Genomic DNA, 15588 nt, shown 5'->3' with positions numbered 1-15588 from the left:
TCAATTCCAAATTATGTAACCCCCAACTGGAATATACTTATTTGTTGTAAATTCAATTTTCAACTCGGCAGGACATAGCATAATACATGCACTACTGTAACGGAGGATTTTCCTGAATTTGGGAAATTCCATCTTTGGATTTTAAGATTAGATGTCAAATACACAGAAAAATAAGAGAAGTTATAAATGACAGTAGATTTCCGCTGGTCAGTGTAAAGATTTGGAGGGTGGGGGAGGACCAAGGTTACACACTAGAATACCAAAGGAAAATTACCTGAAGAGAAAGAAGCGACTTTGTACAAGCATATGGATGGGCTCCGAGTTACAGAAAGAGGATCCTTTTATTGTTCTTGGAAGCTTCTTCACAGAGTTCTTTACATAGCAATCTTCTGTCATTTCTAATAGGCACACCAGACATATGCCACACATCCTGGATCTATTTCTAGATCTTTGTTTTTCCTCCTAAAATTTCAGTTCTTTCATCTGTGTTTTATTTTAGGATTTTAGCCTGCTGTTTGCTTGCTTTGTTTGCCTGTTGTGCTTCTCTGACTCAGTTATCCTTGTTAATATGTTCTTAATTTCTGTTTGCAAAAAAAAGTCAGATTGATTTATAAAACCTCCATCTCTATTTGGATTACAGCTGTTATTTCTTATGTATCTGTCTGCTTGAAGAATCTCAAGTGTGGGGGAGGGGGGAAATAATAAATGAGGATTGTATCTGCTGCCACAATCTCAGCACAGTTCTGTGCTGCAGAGCTCTGAGTGGTTACATTAGAAGCTATACAGCAAGTTAAAGCTAAAAATTTCCATTTGGTGGCTTCTTAGCGCACGCGCCTATTGATGTTCGTTTGAGTGACTAAGAGGAAGAGTTTGTGTAGAGTTTGAGGGAATTTTCACCAAGATCTTGTAGAGTTCCAGTCACACAGCTGTGCAGGATCGGTTTCTCTCATGGTCTCTAATCTCTTCTATTTCATAGAAATCTAACATCTATCTTGGACGTACACTAGCTCATTTTATCCCTGAACAATAAAGGCTCATTTATGCCTTTTCCTAGGCGGAGAATACTGGAGAGCAAGAGAAGATTCAATCGCTGAAGCATCAGTGCCTGGAGGCAATTATGCCTGAGTGCTGGAGGGAGCATATTAGGAAGTGCCCCTTGCTACACTTGTTGAACAAGTGCAGCCAGAGTTTCTTGAGTACAGCTATGCAGGTGTGTGGGCGGGGCAGGGTCATGCTTCACTCAGACACATCCTTTCTGTTTGTGTAATCAGTTCCACTGTTTCCTCTGTATACCCAGTGTGACATTCTGTACCTCAAAATAGCACCCTGGAACTCCCATATTCACCACCGTGGTACGATTATGAATTGTTTTGTACAATGCATGCCTTGTGAGGTACCATTTAAAAAGTCTTGATCTGTTGAAAATTACTATCTTGTTGAATTGTATGTACTATCATTGTATATGAAGTAATGAAGTATTGTTATGTTTGTTACTGAAATATGTGGTAAGTGGGAAATGCCCACAACAAGCCTTTCAGTGGCAACAAAGGAGCAACTAACACAGACAAGACAGATTTACATCAGGACCAGCCAGACATGTGTTGATGGCCCATCAAGAAGAATCCACTCTCCCAGAGACTCCTCAGAGAGCTCCCAGAGACTCCTCAGAGAGTGCACATATGGGCTACCTAACCCCCATGTCACAGCAAGGATCTTAGAGAGTTTTGCACCCCAGACTACTTTTAGCCAATTTTAAAAAAAGGAGTATGTTTTAAGTTGGTCATGTCCCTTTTAAGTTCTCAAAATGGTTCTGCAGGCCAAGGAATGCAAATAAAGCACTTTCCTTCATCACATACACACTGCATATAGCACACTGTGTATACTGCCCACTGACATGCCAGCCTAGCGAGGAGGGCTTTAGACTAGGTTCAAAAGAGGCAAGTAACAAAAGCCCCAGGTAGGTATAAAAAAAGGTGACCTCAATACTGAGCCAGTTATTAAGAGAGGGGAATAGAAAATTACAATTAGCTCTTAGGAGCAACAAGATAGAAAATGGTAGGGGAAATCTGCTCTATATTTCAGACATCTACACACAAATGCATGGAGTACAGGGAATAAACAGGAAGAACTGGATGTATTAGTCCTTTAGCTAAATTATGACTAAACTGCCATCACGGAGACCTAATGGGATAAATCTCATGATTGGAATATTGCTATAAAAGGGTATAGCTTGTTCAGGAAGGACTGGCAGGGGAAAAAACAGAGAAGGCGTTACATTATACATCCAGATTACGTACACTTGTTCTAGAGTCCAAAAGAAGATGAGAGGCAGACTAATTGAGTATGCCTGGACGAAAATTAAAATGGGGGTGAAAACAGACCCCCCCCTCCCTCCCCGCATGACATTGCCCCTACTACATACCACCGAACGAGGAAGATGCAGACAAGGCATTTCTAGAACAAATAAATATCCAAAACACAAAACCTGGTAGTAGTAGGGGACTTTAACTACCCGAACATCTATTGGAAAAGCAACATGGCAAAACACAAAATGTCAAATAAGTCTTGGACTGTACTAGGGACAACTTTTTGTGTCAGAAGGTGGAGGAATTAATCAAGGGGACAGCCATAATAGACTTGATTCCGACTACCAGGGAGGAATTGGTTGTGAATCTGAAGGTTGATGGCAAGTTGACTGAAGGTGATCATGAAATTATACATTTCACAATTTTAAGGAAAGAAAGGAGTGAGAGCAGTAGAATAAGGACAATGGACTTTTAAAGAAGCAGATTTTAAACAAGCTCAGGGAACTACTCGGTAAGGTCACATGGGATGAAAATCTAAGGTAAAAAGGAGGAGTTCAGGAGAACGGGCAGTTTCTCAAAGAAACAATATTAGAAGTGCAAACAGAACCATGGCCCTCTGAACAATGAGTCCACACTATCTTCTACAAGCTATTTGCCTGCAACTCCCCAACATGTTGTCATCCTTTACCTATATCCCAAGCTCTGAAGCTCAAACAGCTGGATCTGTGCAAGAGGCTAACAGGCAACCAGAACATCCAAACATCATTCTCTTCCTGTTCAGTCCAAACAACAAACATACATGTACTAACAGTAACTCAAATCCAATTGTAGCTATACCAACCTTGCCCCAACATCTACTATGCCACCTGCCATTTCCCTTGCAGCACAAGCACCACATGTAGCCCCTCAAATTCAGCAGCAGCAGGACCCAAGAAAAGTCTCTCTTTCACAAGGGAACAAGCATATGCACCACAGAAAATGTTGAAGACTGCAAGGTTACCAGGCCAGAAAAGGCGCTTATATTTGGGTTCCTGGCAGGACCCAGAGAGAATCCTTGCCAAGAGCAAGATGACATCATTCAGATTAAATTTAGTGAGCATACAGAAGTTTCACCAAAAGTCAATGGCACTGGACGCATCATCTTGTTAGCGGATACAGTGTTTGAAATGAACTGTACTACTGGACAGTGGACCCAGCTCAAGTAGTACAAAACTATACCTGATGTTTCCTAAAAGATTCAGTAGCAACAAACTGTGGACCAAATCAAGCATAGAATCAGGTAGCACATATAGTGTGTCTCAACTGTTCAAAATGGCATTCATGTGTCAGTTTCTTTACTTTCCAGAACACAAATTGTGGCTATCCAAACTAACTGGGTTTAGGTGACTGCAACAAGAAGATGGTGCCAAACTGACAAAGATCTTTTTAAAAAAAATAAAATAAAATAAAAATAAGGGGAAAAGAGTTAACATTTGTTCTGTGATTCAATATGCCAGAAATAAAGGCTACAACTGAAAGTTTGCTTCCCAGGTTGGGAGCAGTTTAATTCCAAGCACCGGGGGAAAAGGACAATTGTAGAATCACAGTTTACCATTAAACAAAGGCATAGATTTTACTGCAGAAATATTTACATTGACTATATGGGTTTAGTTTAAATATGAACACTTGCACACTACAATATTTGCAGTTATTCCTATAATTTGATTTCAGTAAATCTAACTACTGCAGGTGGTAGATGTCCAGCATTTAATAGCATCCACACTATATTTAGCTTGTCTTTGCCAGGGTCACAGGGGGATTTGAGAAGCTTTGTTAACTCTACTGTACTGGGGGGGGGGGGGGGAGAGCAAACTATCCCGACACAAAAGAAAGGTAGAAACACTAGTAAGAGGAGCTCTTTAATGACCTGAAAATCAAAAAGGAATCACTACAAAAGAACAGCACAAGTATACAGGGACAAAATCAGAAGGCTAAAGCACAGAATGAGTTACAACTAAAAGGGACAAAAAAAAGGCAATAAGAAGAGGTTCTGTAAATACATTAGAAGCTAGAGAAAGATGAAGGAAAGTGTAGACCCTCTATTTAATCAGGGAAGGAAAGCTAATAATGGACAACTCAAAAAGGCTGACATGTTTAATGCCTATTTCGTTTCAGGCCTCACTAAAAAGGTTAATTGTAATCACATCCCTACCACAATATTAACATTAACAATAAGGGGGAAAAGGAAAACAAGCCAAAATATGCAAAGAACAGGTTAAAGAATATTTAGATAAAAGTTAGATGTATTCAAATCAGCAGCACCTGATGAAATGTACCCTCAGGTATTTAAGGAACTAGCTAAAACTATCAGAACTGTTAGCAATTATCTTTGAGAACTCATGAAAGATCAGTGAGATCCCAGAGGACTGGAAAAGGGCAAACATGGTACCTATCTTTAAAAAGTGGGGGGAAAGAGGATCCAGGGAATTATGGATCAGTAAGCCGAACTTTGATACCTGGAAAGATACTGGCAATCAATTTGTAAGCACCTAGAGGATAACAGGGTTATAAGAAATAGCCAAGGGATGTGCTGGCTGCCCTTCCTCCAGCCCCCATTGGCCTGGAGCAATTAACCGCGGCCAGTAGAAGCCATGATCGGCCGAACCTGCAGACGCGGCAGGTAAACAAACCGGCCCGGCCCACCAGGGGCTTTCCCTGAACAAGCGGCGGCACTAGTTTGAGAACCACTGGTCTAGATGAAATTACAAAAAAATGGTTGAAAGACCGTACTCAAAGAGTAATTATCAGTGGTTCACTGTTACACTGGGACATATCCCCATGGGATTCTCAGGGGTCAATTCTGGGTCCAATACTATTCAGTTGTTTCATTAACAACTCGGTAAAGGAGTGGAGAGTATGCTTATAAAATCTGTGGATGACACCAAGCTCAGAGGGATTGCAAACATCTTGGAAAACAAGATTCGAATTCAAAACAACTTTGACAAATTGGAGAATTGGTCTGAAATGAACAAGATGAAATTCAATAGACAAGTCCTCAGTACTTCACTCAGGAAGGAAAAAAAAAATCTACAAAATGGGGAATAACTGCTAGCTGGTTGCACTGCTGAAAACAATCCGAGAGTCATAATCACAAATTAAAAATGAATCAACAATGAGATGCCATTGCGAAAAAGCTAATATTCTGGGGTGTATTAACATGAGTGTCATATGTGAGTCACAGGAGATAACTGTCCCACTCTATTTGGCACTAATGATGCCTCAGCCAGAGTACAGTGTCCAATTCTGGGCACCACACTTCTGGAAAGATGGGGACAAATTGCAGAGTCTCTAAAAGCAACTAAAACAATGCAAGGTTTAGAAAACCTGACCTATGAGGAAAGGCTAAAAAACTGTGCATGTTTAGTCTTGAGAAAAGACGACTGTGGTGGGACCGTCTTCAAATATGTTAAGGACTGTTTATAAAAAGGATCGTGATGAACTGCTCTCCATGTCCACTGAAGATAAGACAAGTAGTAATGGGCTTAATCTGCAGCAAAGGAGATTGAGGTTAGAGATTAGGGAAAAATACTAAACATAAGGATAGTTAAGCACTAGAATAGGCTTCGAAGGGAGATTGTGGAATCCCCAGCGTTGAAGGTTTTTAAAACAGGTTAGACAAACACCTATCAAGGATGGTCTAGATCTACTTGGTCCTGCCTCCACACAGGGAGGCTGGACAGGACGACCTCTGAAGTTCCCTTCCAACCCTACATTTCTGTGATTCTAGGTACTTGGAATGTGACAACAAGTACAATATAAGCAAGACAAATCTAAACAAACATACACGTGAAAAGAGAAAGCAAACCATTTACACTGAAACTGGCATCAAAACAGAACCACCACACTGGAAGGAAAGTTAGTGTTGCTACACAGTAAATCCCCTTCAGCTCCAAGCAGGCTTTATTGACCTTCGACACCACAAAGCAAACGGCAAGAAAGAAGATTGAGACTAGTGATACTCCAAGAACATGATTACTTAAAATTGTGTATGGTTTTCTCTGTACAAACCAGGCAGCCAATAAGACATCCACCTTCTGATAGTATTAAAACACCCAATATTGCTTAAAGAACTCAAAAAAGTTTAACCTCAAACCAGTCAGAGCAATTGACCAATTATCTATTACAGAGGTTCTCAAATTGTGGTCCACGAGCTTCATTCAGCTGGTCCGCGGACAGTTCCCTCTAAGGTGCGCACCTGGGAGGCCACACACGAGAGAATAAAGGGCCACTCACATAATTGTGGAACTGCACAGGCGTGGCTCCACGAATTAGGTGCCTGCACGCTGGAGAAGATGCACATGTAAGGTGAGGTGGTGGCCTTGGGGAAATAAAGGGAAGGTAGGAGGGGGCGGTGGGATGACAAGAGAGGGTGGGGGGAATTTGGGACATGCAGGGCTGCAGCGACCAGAGAAAGAGGCGACTTTCTCCAGCTCCAGGGCTACAGCTGCTGGGGAGAAGACGCCCCTTCTTCCCAGCCCCAGCTCAGGGGCTGCCGCTGCGGTGGAGACAGGCCATATCCATTGCATTAGAAAGGTAAGACTACTGATATTAAAATATGAGTTGTGTGCTTTTATTTGTAGAACAAAAAACCATTAATTATTAAGGTTTTTATTTTTTTTAAATACAGTGCTTTTATCCAAAGCGCTTTACAATAATTAGCTAACAGTACAAACAACATTTGGAACGATCATTAAGCAGTCCGCCGAGACCCTCAGCAATTTTCAAGTGGTCCATGAAAAAAAAGTTTGACAACCACTGATCTAGTAGATATGCTCCCAATTTGTCCTTAAATATCCCATCAGTGATTTTCAATCTTTTCTCCATTTGCAGACCTCTAAAAAATTTCAAATGGAGATACAGACCTCTTTGGAAATCTTATACATAGTCTGCAGACCCTCAGGGGTCCATGGTCCATAGGCTGAAAACCACTGCTCTATGTTAATTAATGCCTGAAAGTTATAGCTAAAAAAGCCATTGCGTAACTGAGGCAAACAAGTAGATAAAATTGTATCCAAAATTCAAAGCTACTGTGAAGAAAAAGGAGCATTAAAGGACAGCAAATATCAAACAACTAATAAGATACAGTACCCCAGGTTGCTATAAATTAAATTCAAATGGTGAAATAGGTCTTGAGGATGACTTTTTTGTTAAATTCTCCAAGCCTATTGGCTCCACACCATAAGCCTTAGCATCCATGAAATTGTCCTCAGAACCTACCGTGTGTGCCAGGAAACAGGGGAGCCTGTAGCTGGTTTTGGCAGCTTATCTCCCTGGCTTCCCAGGCCTTCAGCTGCTGACCTGTTCTTGAGGATGCCTAGCCTCTCCCCTCCCCCTCCCCCTCTCCCTCCCCCTCTTTGGAGATCAGCTCTCACTCCCTAAGTCTCCAACCCCTTCCTGCCTCACTTCATTGAAAAGTGCAGAGGGCATGAACTGTAATCCAATTAACTCTCCCTTCAGGGAAAAGCTGCAGAGGAAGAGAACTGCAGGGAGACAAAACAAAATTTTGGGTGCCTGGCTGCAGCAAAAGGTGAAGTCTGTGGCAGAAGTGCTGAATTCCACTGCATCTTGAAAAAAAATGCCAAATGTGCAGCTACGTAACTACAGAGTTCACAAGGCCATGAATGACAGGAATAGGACAGATCACACCTCTCACAGTAGTTCTCTTCAGATTCAGGCAGATGCCATTGATTCGTGTACCCCAGTTCACATTTTAGATTCTTGCAACTATAATTACAACTATTTATATTTGTATTGCATTTGCAACTAAAGTCCCCAGTCATGGATCAGGGCCTTATTGTACTGGGAACCACACAAACATGGGCTAGAAACATTTTTAAAATTAAAGGTCAAATTCTGGAGCTCAGCTCAGTGGCAAAGTGAATTCTGTGGCAAATTCAGTAGTAGTGGAATCAATGACTACACAGGGCCATGCATAAAACCTTCCCTCTCAAGGAAATCCCAATGTTCAGAGCAAAATTAACTATTCTCCAAAACCTCTTTAGAAAATAGCTGAATTGTTTTTGTTTAAAAGTTTAACAGTGAAAGTTTGGCAAAGTTATAACCAAATGAAAACAGAGGCTTATGAAGTCAAGCATTAAGTAACCTCATTTAAGGATTTAAAAACCTGTGGCCTCTTATATAAGATAGGGAAGGGATAGAGGGGGGCGGGTGGGGGTGATTAGAGATTTTCACACACACCCCAGAGCAGGGAGCTCTACTGAAAAATAAGTTTCCTTTTAAGTTTCTACTAAGGTCTGGAAGAACAATTTTTGCCAATCAAAAGTGAATAAAAACCATACTTCACCCAACCCACAACTTCAATTCATTCATTCATTCATGTTTTCAGTATCTAGAAAAGTTTCTTACCAGAAACAAGGCTCCTCCACCTCCACTGCGCACAGCTGTTTTATGCAAGTAGCGGATCTGTCTCACCTTTAAACAACATTTTTGAAGTATGAAAAACTATAGGCAAAAATTTATGTGCTTAATTGCCATACACTGCTTTCAGTAACAGTTTGATTTCTATACCAATCATAATGAAACACAACCAAAAGACCGAGTGGTTTATTATTTGACAAGGCAAAGTGGAGAATATTAAAGACCTCTCCTGATTTCAGGAGTATCTTTGTATATTTAACACACCCTACTCCCTGCAGATTGAATTAGAAAACAAACCCTGCCATCTCAAAGCCAGAATTTTACATAACTTAATATCCTCTCCTCACATGTAAGCATATATCAAACAATGTACTAAATAATTTACTGCCGCAACACATACTTTATAAATACACGTCAGCCATGTATGTTTTTAAATGTATGCATAAACTACTCTTTCAAATCTAATGCATTTAGGGAAGTCTGGAAGTCCCATTAGGTGCCTATCCACATCTTTAGGCACCGAAGTATCTTTGTAAATCTGGCCCTGTCCAAAGATGAGGAGTACTTATGACACCTTAGAGACTAACAAATTTATTTGAGCATAAGCTTTCGTGAGCTACAGCTCACTTCACTGGATGCATTCAGTGCACATCCGATGAAAAGTACTCCTTTTCTTTTTGCGAATACAGACTAACACGGCTGCTACTCTGAAACCTGTCCAAAAGATGTGTATCTTTTTCAAAAAATGAAACCTCTAAGTATCAGAGTTAGAAGTGTTAGATTAGACCTTATTTTTAATCTAACTCTTTGATTGGTATGAGAGAGACCATAGTAAGGGAATTAGAAGGATTATTAACCTATGTTTAGTCTTAGTTACAAGAGAAATGCATTGTTAGCAGCAACACTGGAAATCTATTTTTCCGAGTAGAAAAAGATCTTTTATTTTCCAAACTTTAGTCCTAATAACCCAAGATACATATCAAGTATTCATTTCCTTAAAACTAGCCTTTTCCAGTTTGAAAGTAGAGACATGAACTTTATATCTCACTGATCTTAAATAAACATATAGGGAGTCATAAATTTGGCAATGTCAAGTCTGCTGAAGATCAGAGAGAGAGAACAAAAGAGATACATCTCCCAGGTGTATGTCATGAGGGGCTAAAAAAAGACTACACACTACCCCTCATTTTTATAGCAAATGTTGATGTGTATGGAGCTATTTATTTATGGAGCCAGATGAACAGTATTCTGCCTCAAGGGATATATGAACCATAAACACAAATACAATACTCAAAAGAAAAACAAATCAACCAACGATCACTGTGGTTAGACTGGTTTCAGAGTAGCAGCCGTGTTAGTCTGTATTCGCAAAAAGAACAGGAGTACTTGTGGCACTTTAGAGACTAACCAATTTATTTGAGCATAAGCTTTCGTGAGCTACAGCTCACTTCATCGGATGCTGTAGCTCACGAACGCTTATGCTTAAATAAATTTGTTAGTCTCTAAGGTGCCACAAGTCCTCCTGTTCTTTTTGTGGTTAGACTACATCACACATGACAGAAATCATAACTAAGAAGTGTGTGCACAGCCCCATGCACCCCTCCTCCTCCTCCTCCTCCTCCTCCTCCATACCCCCCGAGCCCCTCCTCTCCTGACTTTACTGGGGGAGGATTTCCCCCCTTTCTGCGGGGGAGGGGGTGGTGGTGTGACATGGGCCGGGCTCCCGGGGAGCTGAAGGCCGCTGTGCCCTTGCCGGCTGCCTCGGGCCTGTCCCTACCAAGGAAGCCGTCTCTCGCCGCGGCGCCTGGAAGAAACCGGGGCGGGGGAGGGGGGCGGGAGCGGCACCTCGGTCGCGGGTTTCCTTACCGAGTGCGCGGCGGCGGCGGCGCGAACAGGAGCAGCGAGAAACATGGTGCCGGCCCTGCAGGCCGCAGCCCCGCTCACTGCAGCCGCCACTCGGAGCCCGCGCGCCTCCTCCCCTTACCGCTCCCTCCCACTGTGCCGCCGGCGTCGGCGTCGGCGCGGGAGCGCGCACGCCTCACGTTTGGGGGCCGCGCGCTGTTGCCGACCGGGCCGGGCCGGGCCGGGCCGGGAGAGGGAGGGAGGAGCGCGCGCTCCACGACAGCCTCGTGCGCGCGCCGGTCCCTGTCTCCAAGGGTTGGGTGGGAGCGTGGCGTGCGGGCAGCCGCCGGGGCTCAGGAGCTGTATTAACCCTCGTCGGTACCTCAGGCCCCGCGCACGGGGATGCTGGGCGACTCGCCGGCGCTGGTCTGGCGCGAAGCACCGTGCGCCACGTGCCCAGCCCTGTACCACAAGCATTGCCCACGGGGTGGGGAGCAAGGGCAAAATACCTATTTGTTCCCCTGCACTGGCATCTCTGCTGCCAGTGAAAAAGATCCCCAAATCTCATTATTTTTAAACGAATCTTATTATTTTCTGGGGTGCAGTGCTTAATTTGTGCCAGGGCAGATTCCCAGCACCTCTAGCCCTGGCACTTCATGATAGCCCCGGCACCTCTGGGCTTGCCAGGTCAGTTTATGAAAGATTTAAAAAAAATTGCTTGAGCCATGGCACCTCTTTCATTACAAATTAAGCACTGGCGGGGGGGGGGGGGTGTTCCTGTTTTTTGAAGGTTGGCAGTACTGCAACAGCAGCACCCACAATGTACTCTTGCAATCTACACATACAAGAAGAGACCACATTTGATCAGTGGTCATTAGGGTGACCACTTGCATTTCCAGATTGCCAGACATTCTGAGACTGACGTGGCCCCCAGCCTGTCCTGGCGTGGCATCGCACTCACTGTGCATGCCAGGTCACACTGCACCAGGGGAACCATTCTGAAGAGGGTAATGCCCCACCACCACTCTCATGCCAGCAGAGGTAAAGTGGCATACTCTTCAAAATGGCGTCCCCCATCTGATACCAGACAAAAGCACATCCAATTTTGTTTCAGTCCTGGACTGGGGACAAACCATCCAAAAAAAGGACTGTCAGATTTAAAACCAGGCAAGTGTCCTCCCTAGTCACAGTGCTCTCAGAGAGCTACACAAATATAGTTAAAATAAGGGGGGTGCTCTCCTGTCCCTGCTGTCCTATCAGTGGCAGATCCATGGTGGAAAATGAGCACACTCAGGGCTGATACTAGCTACCAGATTGTAAATGGGATGTGCTGCTGGCATCTCCACCCCATTTGTAAGGACAGAGCTACAAAAGTGCATGCAAACTCTTCAGAAGAGGGATGTGTTTACTGAAGCAATTAAGAGGTTTGAATTTTCCTAAAGTTGTGCACATCCCCTGCAAAATGCAGAGAAAATTCCACAATGTAATGCCCTTTTATATCCAGCTGTCCCTCAAACAGCAAAAAGTTCTCCTGTCAAAGCCCAGAAAAATTAAACAGGGCACAAAGGAGAACGCTTTTATCAGCAATCTTGGTAACAATTTCCTGCCACAGCATGGATAGCACAGTGAACCTGAACCTCATGGTTCAGGAGCTCACCACATATGTCAGCGTACCAGAAAGTGCCAACACATAACTGGTGATTCTGAAAGAGAAAGGCTATCCTGACTGTTTTGCCTATGAACTCATCATTCCTATCCTGTTGAATGCATATTGTGTATCAAACTACATAAACGAACCCCAAGATCTGTATCATCAAACAGAACCTTCGATAAACATTAACTCCCCATATCACACTTTAGAGAGAAGAATAATTATTCCCTTTTTGAACAAATATACATTTGTAATAATAAAAGAGTAAAGGAAATTACATTGTAGGGACTAATGTGTCATTAATAACCACAGTTTTTCCTTCTCATCTTCCTCATTAGGCAGGGCTGTGGGGATATTTGAAGCTTGAGCTGCAGGCATTCATATTGTTATCACCATGGGTCAGCAAAAGGCTTTGTTCAGTTGCTCTATTAATCCCTGACCCGTAATAACCTTTCCCATTTTACATTAAAATTCGCCATGTACAGCTAAGATATTTGAACTGGAGGAAATTAATCTGATTAGATAACTGAATAATTTTCTTCCTCAGACACAGCATGACATATTTGTAAAAGGCAGAGTGGCACAAACCCAACAGCTACACTTCCTGGGTAGTGCAGTTACTGGACCCCCATTCAAAGTTGTTCATTGGTTTGGTCGGGTTTGGCTTTTAATTTATGTCGAAATGAAAGTCAAATTTAATAAGTAATTTTCATTTGAATTATGAATGTTTGCAACTGTTGATGTCATTTTCTTTCTTTTAAGACAGGGTATCCATCAACATGACACTCAGAAGCCTGAAGAGACCAGCACAACACCAAAATATATGGCAGAAAATGGTAGACATCGTATGTTTCTATTTATACAAGGCAATTGAATAATGTGTTTGGTGGTGGCCCCTATACAATTAATGTGTCATTAACACTATGCATTTCCTATTATATAGTCAAAGGTTTATTAATTTAGTGATTTATGAGCACTAGTTTGCAAGGAATGTAGGAACATTCCATGAATCTATCATATATGCCCTTTGTTATTCATAGATTTGAATTCTTAAGGCAGGTGCCTTAAATTCCTAAGGCGGGTGCCAATAAAACATGAAAATACTGGTTTAGCATCAGAATCTTTAATCTGTGCTTGAGCATCTCTGCACCATTATACTTGTGTTCATAGATTCATAGATATTTAGGTCATAAGGGACCATTATGATCATCTAGTCTGACCTCCTGCACAACGCAGGCCACAGAATTTCACCCACCACTCCTGCAAAAAACCTCTCACCTATGTCTGAGCTATTGAAGTCCTCAAATCGTGGTTTAAAGACTTCAAGGAGCAGAGAATCCTCCAGCAAGTGACCCATGCCCCATGCTACAGAGGAAGGCGAAAAACCTCCAGGGCCTCTTCCAATCTGCCCTGGAGGAAAATTCCTTCCCGACCCCAAATATGGCGATCAGCTAAACCCTGAGCATATGGGCAAGATTCACTAGCCAGATACTACAGAAAATTCTTTCCTGGGTAACTCAGATCCCACCCCATCTAATATCCCATCACAGGCCATTGGGCCTATTTACCATGAATATTTAATTACCAAAACCATGTTATCCCATCATACCATCTCCTCCATAAACTTATCGAGTTTAATCTTAAAGCCAGATAGATCTTTTGCCCCCACTGCTTCCCTTGGAAGGCTATTCCAAAACTTCACTCCTCTGATGGTTAGAAACCTTCGTCTAATTTCAAGTCTAAACTTCCTGGTGGCCAGTTTATATCCATTTGTTCTTGTGTCCACATTGGTACTGAGCTTAAATAATTCTTCTCCCTCTCCGGTATTTATCCCTCTGATATATTTATAGAGAGCAATCATATCTCCCCTCAACCTTCTTTTAGTTAGGCTAAACGAGCCAAGCTCCTTGAGTCTCCTTTCATAAGACAAGTTTTCCATTCCTTGGATCATCCTAGTAGCCCTTCTCTGTACCTGTTCCAGTTTGAATTCATCCTTCTTAAACATGGGAGACCAGAACTCCACACAGTATTCCAGGTGAGGTCTCACCAGTGCCTTGTATAACGGTATTAAAACCTCCTTATCCCTACTGGAATAGCAGCCTTTAAGCAGCCTTTTAACTGTCTAAGGAACTAATCTCAGGCTAATATATGGGGTGGAGAATCAAGTATATGAGACCAGAGAACTAGGAAAAGCAAATCAACAAAAAGCCTAGCCTGTCACAGTCTGAATGATTGTAGGATCTCCTAAAATTCATAAATGAAGAAGGGCCAGCAGAAAGGCAACCCCTCAGTCACTGCAAAGACAGATTTAAACAGCAATAGTCCTCCCACAGGGTCAGCACCACAGACTACTTGGCTTGTACAAACTGAAAAACATTCTGTGTTAAAAAATGGAAATTACAATACAGACACACAAAATCTTTATTCAAAGACACTTGTCAAGTGTCGCTTCATTGGTGCAAACTCCTAGTGTAAACTGTTATAAACCTTGATTTGCCCCAGTGTAGTTTTTCCTGGTTTCAAGCAGGGTTAAGCTGCACAGGTGGAAATCATGGCTTATAGCAGTTTTGCTTGCCTACACAAGGGGCTTGCACTAGATTGTGATTGACAGCATGACTGTAACACCAAAAAGTTATCCACAGAGCAGTTTTTGAAAAAACAAACAAAACAAAACAAACAAACACCAGGTACAGGCTCAATGTGTTAACTAATACTTCAGAACAAAATATAATATACAAGTACTCGTATAGTCAGACATATATTAGAGGTGCTTTTCTGGGCCACACTGTTTTCACTCAGTGCTGGATGGATGACAGCTCCTTTACAGACAACATGACTCAATAATAAGGGAGTGATTGTGATTTGGACTATGCATCTGTGCAGAGGCATAAATGAGAGGAAAAGCCCCCAGTATACCCATGTATGTGCTACTTCTGTCTTGGTCTGGACACACAGCAGTACATAGACAATGCACACCTATATACATTTTCTTACCAGAGAGGTGAGCAAAGAAAGGAGAGAAATGGTCAGAGTCTGCTCCTCACACACTCTCCATGCTTTAGCTTTACTGACTGGGATGGGAGGAGGGAGGTATCATAATTTGCTGCAGATATAGGACAGCAGCAAATTACTAATTCGTTCCCCTCACCTCTCAGAGCAAGGGGAAATCAGAGAGCAAACTGTGCCTTAGGGGGTGTCTGCAGCACAGTGCCTCCCTGGGATATAATTAGGGTGTTGCAACAAATGTACTACCCATTTCTCATGAATGTACTTAAGGCACTATCTAGCTTTACTAGCAACTGCAAGTTAATTCCCTGTTGAATAATTCCTCAGTTTCTAGAAGTTTCTTTACCACTAAATTACTTTCACAAC

The 15588-nt window shown here is 42.4% G+C and overlaps 1 protein-coding gene and 1 pseudogene across 2 annotated transcripts in view; one reads left to right on the top strand and one right to left on the bottom strand.

The window, feature by feature from the left end:
* NDUFV2 (NADH:ubiquinone oxidoreductase core subunit V2) overlaps positions 1-10748 on the bottom strand; it is a 49936-nt gene extending 39188 nt beyond the window's left edge. For both annotated transcript variants that reach the window (XM_074944629.1, XM_074944628.1), the window contains exons 1-2: positions 10590-10748; positions 8712-8777 (exon numbers count right to left, since the gene is read on the bottom strand). In XM_074944629.1, coding sequence (XP_074800730.1) covers positions 8712-8777; positions 10590-10634 — 111 coding nt within the window. In that variant the 5' untranslated portion in view covers positions 10635-10748. The remainder of the gene's footprint in view (positions 1-8711; positions 8778-10589) is intronic.
* Positions 1205-3538, top strand: LOC141983474 (negative elongation factor A pseudogene; annotated as a pseudogene).
* Positions 10749-15588: the final 4840 nt, after the last annotated feature.

The sequence above is a fragment of the Natator depressus genome, chromosome 2 (assembly GCF_965152275.1).
Source record: "Natator depressus isolate rNatDep1 chromosome 2, rNatDep2.hap1, whole genome shotgun sequence".
In the NCBI taxonomy this organism is placed as follows: domain Eukaryota; kingdom Metazoa; phylum Chordata; order Testudines; family Cheloniidae; genus Natator; species Natator depressus.
Note: the sequence above shows the minus strand (reverse complement) of the source record. Positions and strands in the feature narration are given on the sequence as shown.